This window comes from Lygodium microphyllum, chromosome 8 (assembly GCF_053477565.2).
Source record: "Lygodium microphyllum isolate KBCC chromosome 8, Lygodium_microphyllum_v1.1.10, whole genome shotgun sequence".
Lineage (NCBI taxonomy): Eukaryota > Viridiplantae > Streptophyta > Polypodiopsida > Schizaeales > Lygodiaceae > Lygodium > Lygodium microphyllum.
In genome coordinates, this window is record NC_141142.1 from 58578151 (window position 1) to 58592602 (window position 14452).

The 14452-nt window shown below is 41.2% G+C and overlaps 1 protein-coding gene across 1 annotated transcript in view; it reads right to left on the reverse strand.

Moving 5' to 3' along the window:
* Positions 1-213: 213 nt before the first annotated feature.
* The window catches only part of LOC148032341 (putative LRR receptor-like serine/threonine-protein kinase At1g06840), a 37740-nt gene continuing 23501 nt past the window's right edge, over positions 214-14452 (reverse strand). Inside the window, exons 16-20 of the mRNA XM_087682972.1 lie at positions 2260-2546; positions 2127-2178; positions 1685-1935; positions 1468-1602; positions 214-1371 (exon numbers count right to left, since the gene is read on the reverse strand). Coding sequence (XP_087539098.1) covers positions 1030-1371; positions 1468-1602; positions 1685-1935; positions 2127-2178; positions 2260-2546 — 1067 coding nt within the window. The 3' untranslated portion in view covers positions 214-1029. The remainder of the gene's footprint in view (positions 1372-1467; positions 1603-1684; positions 1936-2126; positions 2179-2259; positions 2547-14452) is intronic.

The following is a 14452-nucleotide window of genomic DNA, read 5'->3' on the forward strand; positions in this document are numbered from 1 at the left end:
TATCCAAAAAAATCTAATATTTTGAGCCATGAACACTAAAATTAATGCCTAAAGTAGCATTGCCTCTCAATCTAAAAGGAAGCCACACTCTAGATTTTTTTACACGATGTGCACGTAGCAACACGACATCGTATTTGCCTTCCAAGTTTACCTAAGTTTATAGGGTTCGAGTTTTTTTATTATTAGAAGAAGTAAATCATTTTCATCATCATCTGAGAAGAAAGTGTCCCCTATTAAGACGGTAACTTGTACATAAATTTAACAAATATAACTACATTTTTAGAAATTTAAAGAGGATTTATTTCTTTCTTCCAACGACTTAAGAAGGATTTTTGTCAAAGTGAACAAGTTCTAAGTTCAATTGAACCAACCTTTTCCTGAACCCTGCAAGTTTATGTGATGGTGTCCCTAACTCTTGTTCGGGATCCAGGTTCATGTGTTCTTCCCGAGCTTGAGAGCTCAATACGTGTGCGCTCAGGTTTGGTACCCCTCTAGGCTCTTCGTCGATGTGTCTCCTCAAGGATGACACCGTAATGGGGCAGCAGGCTTTCAGCACTTAATATACTTGATATCCTTGGCATATCATTGTATTCGGGGAGGCACGTGGGGTCTTTCTGCTTTTGCTAATTAGGTGTGTGGTAGGCTTTCAGCACTTAATACTTCATGCCCTCTTGACACCATTGTATTTGGAGGCAGTGTGGAGTTCGGCTAGGTGGGGTCTTTCTGCTTTTGGTAATATGCGCATCCTTTGAATTTCTGTACTTGTCGAGGAGGAAAAGGTTTAGGTGGATGTTTTCTCGTTTAAGAGAGGCATACTCGCAGGGTTTCACAATTTGTTCTAGCTATGCATTTATTTTCTGCAATTGATTATACCCAGCATAGATGATTCTTCTCATTTTTGCGCCAGTTTACTTGTGATGCTCGAAGGAGATTGACAGGAATGTGAAGGGAACTTCTCACTTGTATACATTTAAATACCTACCGTGTCTTGAACTCGTTTGTTGCGTATATTACAAGAGCTGGTGACAGCTACCTTGGTGAAACTTCCTGAATGGTTCCACTCAGGAGATCATTTGGATCACTATCTGCTGATTGGTAAAAGATATTTGGCTGAGAGGACTTGTATCGTTGAATGTCATCTATTCCCATGCCCGCAACATCGGAGCCACTTGAGGACTCAGGAACAGATGTTGCACGTAGTATATCTTCCAACTGTCTTACAACCTCTGCCATGGGAGGTCGAGATTCAGTGTAATCGCTGCAGCAAGACAGCGCCAACCTTATTAAAGGTTCAAGAGCCTCAGATGGGTATGATCCCATTTGCGGATCTACTAATGATAGCATCATTCCTGCTTCATATGCCATGTTGACCTGCATCATGTTCAACAGGGTTTCATTTTGCACAGAGTGAATGAGAAAATGTAATGCTAATTCTAGCCTTCACTGAAAAACACTATTTGCAATCACCTCCCGAACAATGTTCTTTCCATGGGAAATGGGTTGCATTCCCGTGATCAATTCAAGCAGTACCACACCAAAGCTATAAACATCACTCCTGTCAGTCAGTTTATGAGTAAGAAAATATTCTGGGTCAAGGTAGCCCTGCAACACAAGGAAAGAGACTGATCAAAAAGTTAAAGTTAACATCTCGAGTCTCAAAGCTTGACAATGGTGGAAATCTTACTGGAGTTCCCTTCACCACCGTTGAGATATAGCCAGGAGTAGTACTCTCTTCATTCAACACAGGAGCTAGTTTGGACAGTCCAAAATCTGCTACCTTCGCCTTGTTTTTGTCGTCTAGAAGAATATTGCTTGCTTTGATGTCTCGATGAATAATCGGAGGATTAGCCTCAGTATGAAGATAATAGATGCCTCGTGCAGCTCCGAGCGCTATTTGAATTCGCGCCTGAAAGTCTAGGGGCCTCTTTGCAGATGCTACATCTCATCAACAGAATCAATTTTATTGATGAACATTCACGCATGCAAGAAACTGAATCTCAAAACAAATATCGTGTAAGAAGAAAGACTGACAAAATCTAAAAGCCTCAAAATATTATTCACTTCTATTTGACTCGTAATCTTCTGTTTACAAATTAAAATATTTATAATATCTATGCCCTACTTACAGGAGAGATGGTCACGCAGAGTTCCATTTTCCAGATACTCGTACACCAGCATCTGTAGGAAAAAGACAAGTCTTCTCAACACCGGAGAAAAACTGCCTTATGAGATTAAAGCCATCGTTCGTGGTTCTAGTACCTGCTCCTGTTCATCGTCGCAGTAACCAAAAAGAGAGACAAGATTGCGATGATGCAGTCGAGATAGGAAATCGATCTCTGTATAGAACTCATGCGCACCCTGCAGTGATCCTTCCTGTGCTCTCTTGATTGCAACCACCCTTCCATCTGGCAAAAGCCCTTTGTAAACCTTCCCATATCCACCTTGCCCCACTTCGGCAGAAGTACAGAAGTTATCAGTTGCTGCAGCCATCTCTGGAAAAGTGAATTCTTTCAAACCAGATATCTTGATCTGTTTATGCCCTCTATCTGCAGTTTGAGAAAGCAATCTCTTAATTATGCTGTCCCTGACTTGTGGAATAACTGGCCAACATGGACATGATTATGATTGAACAATAGAACAGATTAGCACGACGTAAAAAACCTTAATGGTGATGGAAATAAGACGGTTTGAGTTATACAAACAAATGGTGGTTACTTTGAAACTATATACGCATAATGATGTCACATATATTGTTTTGCAGGAGCATATCCAGAGCTGGTCAACAGGGCTGCTTCCATGTGTTTGCCCTCTTTTTTCCGAAACACATGCGTGAGCATCATATACAGTTTCAGAAATCTATAACAGCTGGAAACCGAATAATTCTCTCCCACATTAAAAAGGAGAGTGCTAGAGGAACAAACACCAGATCGATTGAGGTTGGAACTGTTGAGCTACGAAAATTAGGCCTTAATTAAGCACAAATTACAAATTACTAGCCAATGATCTCGCACAGCTCCAAAAAGGCAAAACCCAACTGCTTCCACGTGTTTCCCCTCTGTGTTCCGAAACACATGCATTAGCATCATATACAATTTCAGAAATGTGTAACAGCTGGAAACCGAATAATTCTCTGCCACATTAAAAAGAAGAGTGCTACAGAAACAAACACCAGTGGATTGTGGTGGGAACAGTTGAGCTACGAAAAATTACACCTTAATCAATTACAAATTACTAGCCAATGCTCTCGTACAGCTCCGAAAAGGAAAAACTCAAAACGCTATGGTTGGGCATTCATACTTGCCCACACTGGGGGAGCCACTCTTTATCCGATCATCCTCTTTCTGTCAGCCTTCATCAACATCCTAGCTACTGCCCATGACTGCCTTCATTCTTCCACAGCCTGCACTAGAAAGGCACTGCTGTTTGCTGTCCCAGCAAGCATACCTACTGTCCAATGACTGTCCCACAACTGCCCAGGCTGCTGTCCTGCACCCAAGCACGGGAGTAGGCTGCTGATTAGCTGCTCCAGACGATGCAAGACTGCCTATGCTGCTGTCATGACATCGTCACAGCTTTTTGGACCTGCACAGCCTTCAAATGCTGCTGAATCAGCCTCTATAACTGCTGCAGACTGCTGTGTTTGCTGCTCAGAGGCTCATGCCGCTTTCGCTGCAGTCAAACAAGTTGTCTTAGCCTGCCACTTCATCATCCACACTAAACTGCAGCGCTTGCCATCCTTTGTTGCTGCATAGGTGATCGGCACCCTAAACATAGATTTCCCTTGCAGTTTTGGTATTGATAGGCGGCTGGCTGTTCTCTAAGGGTCCTCTTGAGTACGAAACACTCGTCCTGCTGATTCCTAGCACAGACTAGACCCCAAAACCTTCAGCACCCCAAAATCTGGACCCTAAGTCGTAGAGGTGGCTGGCTGCTGTGTAAGGATCCGTTTGAGTACGACACACTCATCTTGCTGACTCATGGCACAAACAACTCCAAAACCTTCAGCACCCCAAGACCCAGAGCCAGAGTCATAGAAGCCTGTGCGCACTGCTCTTGCCTTTGCTTCGAGGGTCCTGCTCCAGCTTCCTGGTAATTGACCCCCCATTCCTTGAGCATCCATTGTATTTCACACCTTGATTGTGCAGTCATTCATTGTCATTTCAGTTTTCTAAGCACGCATTCATTAGTCATGTTGTTTAGTGCTTCTTAATGCCTCTATTAGCCCTCTTGTTCTCACATTCAATGCTGGTGGGTACGAGGGAAGCGAGTGTGAGCTGGGGAATCATGTCTTCCCTCCTCCTAGGCACCTTATCCTCACAAAGTATAAGGGCTGGGTGCTCTTGTCAACTGAGCTTCCGCAAACATTAGGGCCCTCTAGACCACTGGAGCTTACATAAGCTTCACCAAAGCAATCCCTTCAGATCTATTGCCTTCTGATCCAATTTCCAATCCATTGAGACATTAAGGGACTGGCATAATCACCTTTTACCTTCGATGTGAAGATACGCCAGGATTTGTAGAGAAATGAGTGTACGAACATAACCAACACATAGTGAACTCAAACAAGAATGCAAATGCAAGAGGAGGAGAATCTGACGAATGAATGTAGTAACAAAATGAATGATGAAAGGAAGGGATACATATGGAAATCGACTTGCGGAAATCCACACATATATGAAGCTTGCCATTCTTCTTGGGTACAACCACGATGGGTGAGACCCATTCACTATTTGCCACTGGATAGATGAACTCGGCTTCCAGAAGCTTCAGCATCTTTGCTTTCACCAATGTGGAATAATTTGGGTTCATTCGCCTCTGTCGTTGCCGTACTGGCATGGCATCAAGCTCCAATTCAATATGATGCTAACATATTGTGGGATCAATCCCCTTTAGGTCTTTGTAGGACCACGCAAACACATCCAAATTCTCTTTCAACAAGTTGTACAAAGTTGACAACTCCTCTTCCGGTAGGCTGCTACCCACCTTCAAATGGCATTCAGTGCTATCTACATCCACAAAAGTTAACTGCCTTTCATCTTCTACTTCATGGATGAAGGTCCCACGGACTGCTTCTGGATACAAATCCGACTCCTTCAAGGGAGTGGTGTCCTCATCTGATGTCCCACGAGACCCAACGTCTTTTTGCAGTAAGGACTTAGGTTTCCCCTTGAGATGTTGAAATGGGATTAGAGCTTCGGGTTTGGTTTCAAGATTAATTACCCCTTGGCTGGAAGACTCATCTTTTGATGATGTGTCCAGGAACATCACATAATAGGGACCCTCTGATGCCTGTTGGAATCGTGAGACTGGTGCTTGTTGACACGGTGCATCATCATCATCTTTCTTTGGCAAGGATGGGTGAGGACGGCAAGAGCCACTGCTGAAAGATGGCTTGGTCTTCTTTAACCATTTCTTATAAAGATTTTGCATATAAGAAAATCCTCCATGAACAGATCCCAAGTGCAGCAAACCACCAATGCCAGAGAAGAATTCTGATGCAAAGGGATAAAGACAAGTCCACAAGCTAGATGTCAAAAGATGCCAATGTCAAGGCTGAGGATGACAAAATGCAGCCACGCACTAGCTAGCAACAGTCTCTCTATGTGACGATGCAGCAGCTAGCAGCCAAAATGAGCCACCAAGTTGTGTGTGTGCAAACGACTGTTCCAAACTATGTGGCAAGTGAAGAGCAGCAGCCTGATGATGAAAACACAGCTTGGAAAGGGAGCACAAGGCATGGTGGCAGCTGTAGCAGATAGAAGAAAGGCGCTGAGCTGCAAAATGCAATCAGAAAAGGGTCCTCCAATGGCAAGTGTCACCACCAAAGGGCAGGTGGAACTACCACCAGCAGGGACAATAGCAAAGGAGGGTGGGGCCAACTCCAAGGAGGACAACAGCTCCAAGGGATGGGCGGAGGCCTATACGATCTGTATGATGAAGGGCAGCCGGTGGAGAGGAAGAGTGATGATGGAGTGTACACTTAATGTGGGATAAAAGTAGGATGCATACAACATGTCCTTCATATAGGAGATTTTTGGGCATTTGTCCTACTACCAAAATTGAAATGCCTTTTCCATGAATAGTTCTTTTTGGGACTGTTTCTGTGGAGTTGAATTAGGCCAGCATGCATCATGACAATTTTCTCTTAATTGAGGCATTCAATTTTAGTCGTTGAACACCCCCCCCCGCGCCCCCCCCCCCCCCCCTTTCAAGCCCAAGAAGGTGCTCAAAGGATTAGGATTGAAGACAATAAGGCAATAGGCTGGATGTCAAAATGCAACCATGTCGGGGCTGAGGATGACAAAACACAACAATACACTGTTGGCGACAGTTTTTCTATGAAGGTTCCTCAGTTGAGAGCCAAAACACAACCATCAAGAAGGTCTCTATGTGCAGGCAACTCCTTGTCGTGGGAACATGATTTCTCTTTGGCACTTCCTAAGGCAGGTCCAAGAAATTGCAGCATTTGTTTTCAACATGGGCAAGTCCATTAGTAATTATGAAAGACAAAATCAATCAATGTGTAAGTGGTGCACACATTAATTAATTTATTAGAAAGAATTTGTTAGATTTTGTTTAACTTATTAGAATGGGGAGTGGACCTTTAAGTAACATATCCCTTAATCAATCCCAAATCCAAGCAAAAACCTCATCTAAAACGAGTCCTTCAATATTGTAAAGCCTATACGAGCTCTAATAGACAAAGCACCTACAATAATATGGTTCCCAATGCTATATGCAAGAAATTGTCCTCTTCATTTGCTTGTCTAGAGTCTAGACAACTCTTGTGGAAGAACATAGAAAAGACATTCGTGATGGCAGTGTGAACCTAACTCCCATTTGTTTAACTTATTAGAATGGGGAGTGGACCTTTAAGTAACATATCCCTTAATCAATCCCAAATCCAAGCAAAAACCTCATCTAAAACGAGTCCTTCAATATTGTAAAGCCTATACGAGCTCTAATAGACAAAGCACCTACAATAATATGGTTCCCAATGCTATATGCAAGAAATTGTCCTCTTCATTTGCTTGTCTAGAGTCTAGACAACTCTTGTGGAAGAACATAGAAAAGACATTCGTGATGGCAGTGTGAACCTAACAAACATAGTGCTTCCCATATTGGCTGTACAAGTGCTTCCCATGTTGTTAGTGTACAGCCAAACCAACCATAGTAGGATGTATAAAAGCACCAGGTTTGTAAATATTTGTGAATTTCTAAACTACAACTCAGATAGAAAATTGGACTCTATGAACAACTCCTTAACCACATTCTATTTTATTTATCACCTCTTGAGATGTATAAAATATTGACATTGTAGCCTTGAAGAGGTTCACTTGTTCCGAGTCACTACAATGTCTCATATCTAGACCCTATTGGGAGCTAGTCTCTCCTCCCTTTTTTAAAGTATATGAAATTAGAGCATACAACGTATTGTGGTTTAAGTTATGTATAAACTGCAAATGGATCATTATAGCTGCTTTCATGGTACCTTGCTAATAGAAGGACCGTGTTATTTTCCTGTCAATTTATTTTTACATCCTGAGAAGATAAATCTCTTGTAGACCAAAAATGTGCATAAAACGATAACTTCCTCTCTGCTGCTCAAACCGCCAATCGGATGCTTCCATTGGCTCCGAAAGGGGGCTAAAGTACCAGGACATCTAATCAAAATTCTCCCAGATCACTCTTTCTTCTTCTCCCAGTTCGGAGTGTTGTTTGTTGCATGTATACTACGATCGCACATCACGCGATTTCGTCAATCCTTCTTTTTGCATAAAAACCCCAAAAAATGGCTGAAAGCCACTTGCTTTTTTTTACATGTCATCTTATTCTAGAAGTTGTCTACAACTTTGGATATTTACAAGAAATGATATCTAAAATATAAAAAATAGGCTAAACTTGTCCAAAAATCTAGTATTTTTGAACCATCCACACTAGGACACTAACACTAATGACTAATACCGCATTGACTCTCTAGATCAATAAGAAAGCCGAATGACGATGCACTCTAGAGTTTTTCATACTCTGTCCGCGTAACGGCACGACATTTACCCCCTCTTAACTTGCACATCCTCCAACATATGCCAAAGTCTTATGAATCTGCAGTGTCAGAAGAAGTATCTTATGCCATGTCAATGTCTTCATCTTCTACCTCTTCTCCTTCCATATTCTCATGTTCATGCTCAATATCCAACTCCTCCAACTCATATGCCGAAGACTCCCTACGTTTAAGGAGCTTGATATGTTTTCCAGTCACTGGCATCCTTAGAGTTGTCCCATCCATCTCGTTTAATATATAGGTAGCGTTGTCAAAAACAAACCTTACCACATATGGACCAAACCACCACTTTGTCATCTTTTGACAAGCACTATGCTGATTTTCCAAGCTGCTGTCATAAACCAGCACCCAGTCCCCTTCTTGTATAGCTCGTGGTCGAAGTCTATGTTGCTTGTCAAACCTCTTTTTGCTCTTGATCCTTGCGGTCTTCAGCTTTTTCATGGCTGTCTCAATGTCTTCAGGCCTTCTTTATAACTGTCTAATACATAGGACCAGCAACTCTTCTCTAGTCAAATCCTCTTCCCATGGTAAAACACTCCAAGTAGCAATAGTCTTCTCAATAGGCATAATTGGTTGTTGTCCATACATTAATTCAGCAAGCATATACCATGTAATTGCACTATGAGTGGTCCTATCAACCCACAAAGCAAAGAGTAACATTCTTGGCCACTCTTTTATACTGCCCTTGCATGACTTTGCTAATGCCTTAATGATAGGCTGATGATCTCTTTCACTTTTGCCATTTGCTTCATGATTGTAGCATGAAGTTAAAGCTAGCTTGATACCCAATCATGAAAAGAAGTCATGAGCCTCATCCACATCCAATTCTCCTTTATCTGCAACCACTTTATCAACACAACTATACCCGCAAAAGACTTTTTCCAATAAAAACTTGCAAACTACTTGAGTAGTCTTTGTACTAAAAGCTCGACCTTTCACTTGATTTGTAAAGTCTTCTCGTACAAGCACAAGATATCTCATATTCCATAAACTTGTAGGCATAGTAACCAAATCAACTACCCATTTGTAATGCATAGACAATGGATTGGTCGGTTGTAACCCATCTCTATGCTTTACCATGGAATACATCTGACAGTCACTGCATGATTCCACATAATGCTCCACATCTTTATACATGTTCTGCCACCAATACTTCTCTTTGATCTTGGCAAATGTGCCCCAAACTCCTCTATGTCTAGCCCATAAACTTTCATGAAACTCCTGCATCACCTGTTGTTGAGAAGCCCTATCTCCCAATACGCATATTGGAGCTCTTCTCTTTTTCTTTGCATGCTTCTATAAATATCCGTCTTTCAAGAAAAACCCATAAGCTTTTCTTTTAATCCTTTTGAATTCAACTTCAAACCACTCAAGCTTCTTTATCATGAGGTTGAGATATTGGCCTATTTTTAGCCAATCATCCTCATACAACTCTTCCAAAAATTGTGTTCTCATTGAAGCATAACACTGATGATGCTTTCTCTCTACTACCCATCTCTTCTCCATGTCTGTAAGCTCTTTTCTTACTGCTAAAATCCCTATTACAATAGTTGTATCTGTAGTAACAGCAACTGCATACTCATTCCCTACTGTCATAAAGTCCTTTTCAGCACCTATCACATTGTCCTCTTCATCTTTCATCAACTCCTCTTCATCTTCAAACCTTGCTTGTGAAAGCATGTCAGCCACGGGGTTTTCTCTACCTACAATATGCTGAAAATCAGGGTTAAGTGACTTTATATATACAATCCACCATAACAAGGCAATATCGAGAGTTGAGTAATTTACTATCATGCCCAATAGAGGTAGACAATCAGTCTCTACCACTACATAAGCTCCCATAAAATACTCCCTATAACACTTAAGAGTTGTCACTACACTCCAAAGCTCTCTTTTGACTTGAGAATACCGCCGTTGTCGTTCATTGAGGACCTTTACTCCAAACTGAATGGCATACCTATTCCCATCAGCATCATCCTGACCCACTGCCCAACCAATATCAATTGGACTTGTATCCACCGTGAGAATAATAAGCTGCCCATTCTCATAATTTACTCTCTTTAGTGTTGGGGCTGAAATCAATAAGCTCGTTAACTTCTGAACTGCCTTCGTATGTTGTTTACCCCACCAAAATTTTTGCCCTTTTCTCAAGAGCTGATATAAACTTCCAGCCACATGAGCAAAATGCGGAATCCGTATCAAGTAAAAGACACATGCACCCAAAAATCTTATTACCTCGGATACATTCGAACATGTCTCCCGCATCCTGCTTATGGCATCAATCTTTACTGGTGAGGGCTTTCTTCCATATGAACCACACATGTGCCCAACAACTAATACTTCCTCCACTCCAAAAACCGACTTTTCTCCTAATAGAGTCAAATGCAATTCTTCAAGACGGCTCAAAATCCTGACACAATCAACAATATGATCAACCACAAACCTTCTACATTCTTGCTCATTCAGCTCTTCATTCTTCTCATGGGTATCACACCCTTTTATCGACATATCATTAAAAAAGGGTAAGGTCAACTGAGGGATATACTCCCTCAAGACTTTATGCATAACATTCATCGTATGCGCCACTGAATTAGTTGCTCCCTATGGAAGCGTACACATCCTAACCAATCCAAGTGGTGTCTTCATGGTAGTGATATCCCAGCATTCTAATGCAAGCTGAAACTGATCATATCCTGAATATAAATTTTCCATAGAGTAAATTGCCTTGCCTGCAAATGCTTTTGCAAATTCGTCCACTATCAAGCCTCATCCAACATTCCTTATGGTGACCTGATTAACTTGTTGTAAATCCTGTATAAACCTCAAAAAACCATTCTTCTTTAGAACAGTAAACCATAGATTCGAATATGGAGCTGAAGAGGGATCCAAAATCCACATCTTGATCTTCTTGTTCAAAAGCTCTAGCTTCTTAGGCAAATATGCCGGAGGTACTGAAATAGGCTTTAAATTCCATGGCACATGAGGTACTGTAAAGATCACCATAGGTACAACTATGGTTGGATCAACATCTGCAAGAAACAAGCTCTTTCTAAAGGCAAAAGAAAGCTTGTATTACCAATTTTCAGCATCTGTAAAGTTTCAACTGTAAATTTATGTCCTACTCCATATGGATCCCGTAAACTAGGCTTCTGAGACACTTTTTCAGCCAACCCATCACTTTCGTGTGGTAAAGGCAAAGCCACAAGCTTAACCCAAGAGGAACAAGAAGCAAAGAGAGGAGACAACAAGCAACAAGCATCAAGGGAGAACAACTCACCAAGGAGAGGAAGAAGGGGAAGGAAGCAGCGCCACCACCCGTCCACACCAAAGACCCAAGGTGAGTCCTCTCTCTCTCTCTCTCTCTCTCTCTCTCTCTCTCTCTCTCTCTCTCTCTGTATTAGGATCTATGATTGAAGTTTTTATATCAGAAATAAATCATGGATGGTGGTTGTCGGATTGAGAGCAGCCGACTTAGCGCGTTTGACAGCGCGTGTAGATTCTAGTAGAGACGCAGACATAGAAACTATTTTGTACTTTGTATCCACCCTTGCTTCAGCCTTGTTTTGCAACCCATAACATTCATGCTCAGCAAACTCTTAAATGACTTCGTACATCTCTAAAGTGTCAACATAAATAACCTCTGTTTCTACCCGGTTTTCAACATTAACTGTTACAGAAATTTCAACCACTATATTAACATCAACCAGCCCTGAAATACTTTCATTTGCAGCCATCAAACCATATGTCTTCAGCTCTTTTTCAGCCCATCCTACATTTCTTTTCAGCCTTGCACATGGCTGAAATATTCTTAAAACTACCAAGACTACATGCTGTCCATTCCTGCAATCCAAACACAAACACAATTTCCCCCTTTCTTGGAGGCATAATTATCTTCCTAGAGGCACTGACATAGCCTCCACTTATAACACTGCTGTCTAAAAACCCTTAAACTCTCGTGCACGAGGTGGTATAGGATTATCCCGCAACCTATCCCAATTGCTGGGATGATCCACACAAACAGTGAGAAACTGTACTGCCTTTGTATTGTCTTTACTCCGAACCCAAGCATATGAAGAACCATCATCCAAGGCTTTTGTTTCCACCCTTGATTCAAAAATATAAGGCTACACCATAAGACCAATTTCAACCACAGGCTTGTTGTCTACACTCTCATTTAACCCATTTTCAACATCAGCCTGCTCCAAATCAGCATTACATGCATCATCATATTCTCTCTGAAGTTGTTTCTCTATGTCTTTGTCAACCTACATCAATGTTTGCAAAACTTCACCATCAAACTGTCTTTTTCGTTTCAGCATATCAATGATTGCATCATGAAATTTATGCTTCGCGATTCCAAGAACTTCGCCAAGTATGAATTCCACTCTACTACCAACAAGTATGCGATCTTCCAAGACCTTTTTAAGGTTCGTGACAGTCTCAAGATCCGATTATAACCTATAACCTGGCCACATCCAATGTTTTTGTATATGATATTCAATTAGTTTGTAAATATAATGGATCATTGATACACACTAAGCCTACCATTTGCTCAAAGTTTGAGATCACCTAATCAATGATCTCCAATTGAAACTCGTTGAAGCGTCATATGTATTCTATAGACAAGCGACACTTTCATTTGATTTCTAGCTTGCATTGAGAGCAAGGACACGGGACACGCTGATTAAGATACGCCTCGCGATCTTGAACATCACGACCTTCATCGTTTTCCATTTTGTCTACCTTACGACAAACAATTTGTTTCTGTTCTCATTCTATTTTTCTTTCTTAATTTGTTTGAGAAGGGATTTCTTCTCTTGTAACTCAACTACTTGTCTCTTTTCTTCCCTTCTTGTTTCTTCTCTTAAGACGCATCCTCCATAACATACTCAGGTATGGCTTTTTCAACCTCTTTCTGCTACTCCATTTTACTCTGTGTTATGTGTTTAGATGGGCCTGAAGAGGAAGGACCAAAAGGCCAAAACATTTTGATCCTTAAACTGCTTCAATTTTTGTCCCACTGCCTGCAATGCATTCATGGCTAAGAAATCAACTCTTTTTGCTTCCTACCAAGTTTACATCTCTTGTTGTGACAACAACTGCTACTCTTATTGTTGCTGCAACAAATCAATCATTTGTTGTAAAGCATCACCACCACTTGAACTTGCAGAATCCCCCATCTTTACACACCTGCTGCTGCCGACTTTCACGTCGGGTTCACCATTGTTGGAGCGTTTGGCGTCGAAAGTCTACCACGGAGGTAAGAAACAATGGGGTGAAGGGAGATTTAAGGAGAGGAATAGACGGAAGAGAAAGGGTTTAAAGAAATAAAAGATGTAGAAGAATACTCATAGAGTTGAAGTCTGTCAATTTATTTCTGCATCCTGAGAAGATAAATCTCTTGTAGACCAAAAACGTACATAAAAACAATAGCTTCATCTCTGATGCTCAGATCGTCAATCTGATGCTTCCGTTGGTTCCGAAAGGGGGCTAAAATAGCAAGCCACCTGATCAGAATTCTCCCAGATCACTCCTTCTCCTCCCAGTTCGGAGTGCTATTTGCTGCCTATAAACTGCGATCGCACATCATGTGATTTTGCCAATCTTTCTTTTTACATAAAATCCCCCAAAAAAATGACTGAAAGCTACTTGCTTTTTTTTACATGTCATCTTGTTCTAGAAGTTGTCTATAGCTTTTGGATATTTACAAGAAATTATATCTAAAATATAAAAAAATAGGCTAAACTTGTCCAAAAATCTAGTATTTTTGAACTATCCACACTACGGACACTAACACTAATGACTAATATGGCATTGACTCTCTAGATAAATAAAAAAGCCGAATGACGATGCACTCTAGAGTTTTTCACACTGTGTCCGCATAGCGGCACGACATCGTGACTTTTGTGTTCCTTGTATGATTTGATATATTATAATAACCGAAAAAAGAAAAAAAGTGAGAGAGAAAGAAAGATCTATTTATATCCTTTGGAGGCCAAAATTGACCTATAGGACAAATCAAATAATTCATTACAATCCACTTCAAGGCACCAGTGCCATGTGGGTATATAAAGGTAACAAGTAAATATGAAAAAGACTAAACCCTAAGCTCTCATGACTCATGAACTTTTTCTAACACGTCACAAGTATGACTCCCATGACAAAGGTGTCACTATTGGTGGCAGGATTGGATATGTATAGAGACTAACTATTGCAGCAAAGGTCTTCTTCTTCTCCATCTATGCTGCAGAAAATAGAGAGGAAAGGTAACCCAATGTAACCCCAAGGGATTCCCCCTCCCCCCTTGGGTCAGTCAAATGTTACTGGCCACACTGTATGCTATTATCCAGTGGTCATAAAGGACCTATGTCATTGATGATGACAAATCAA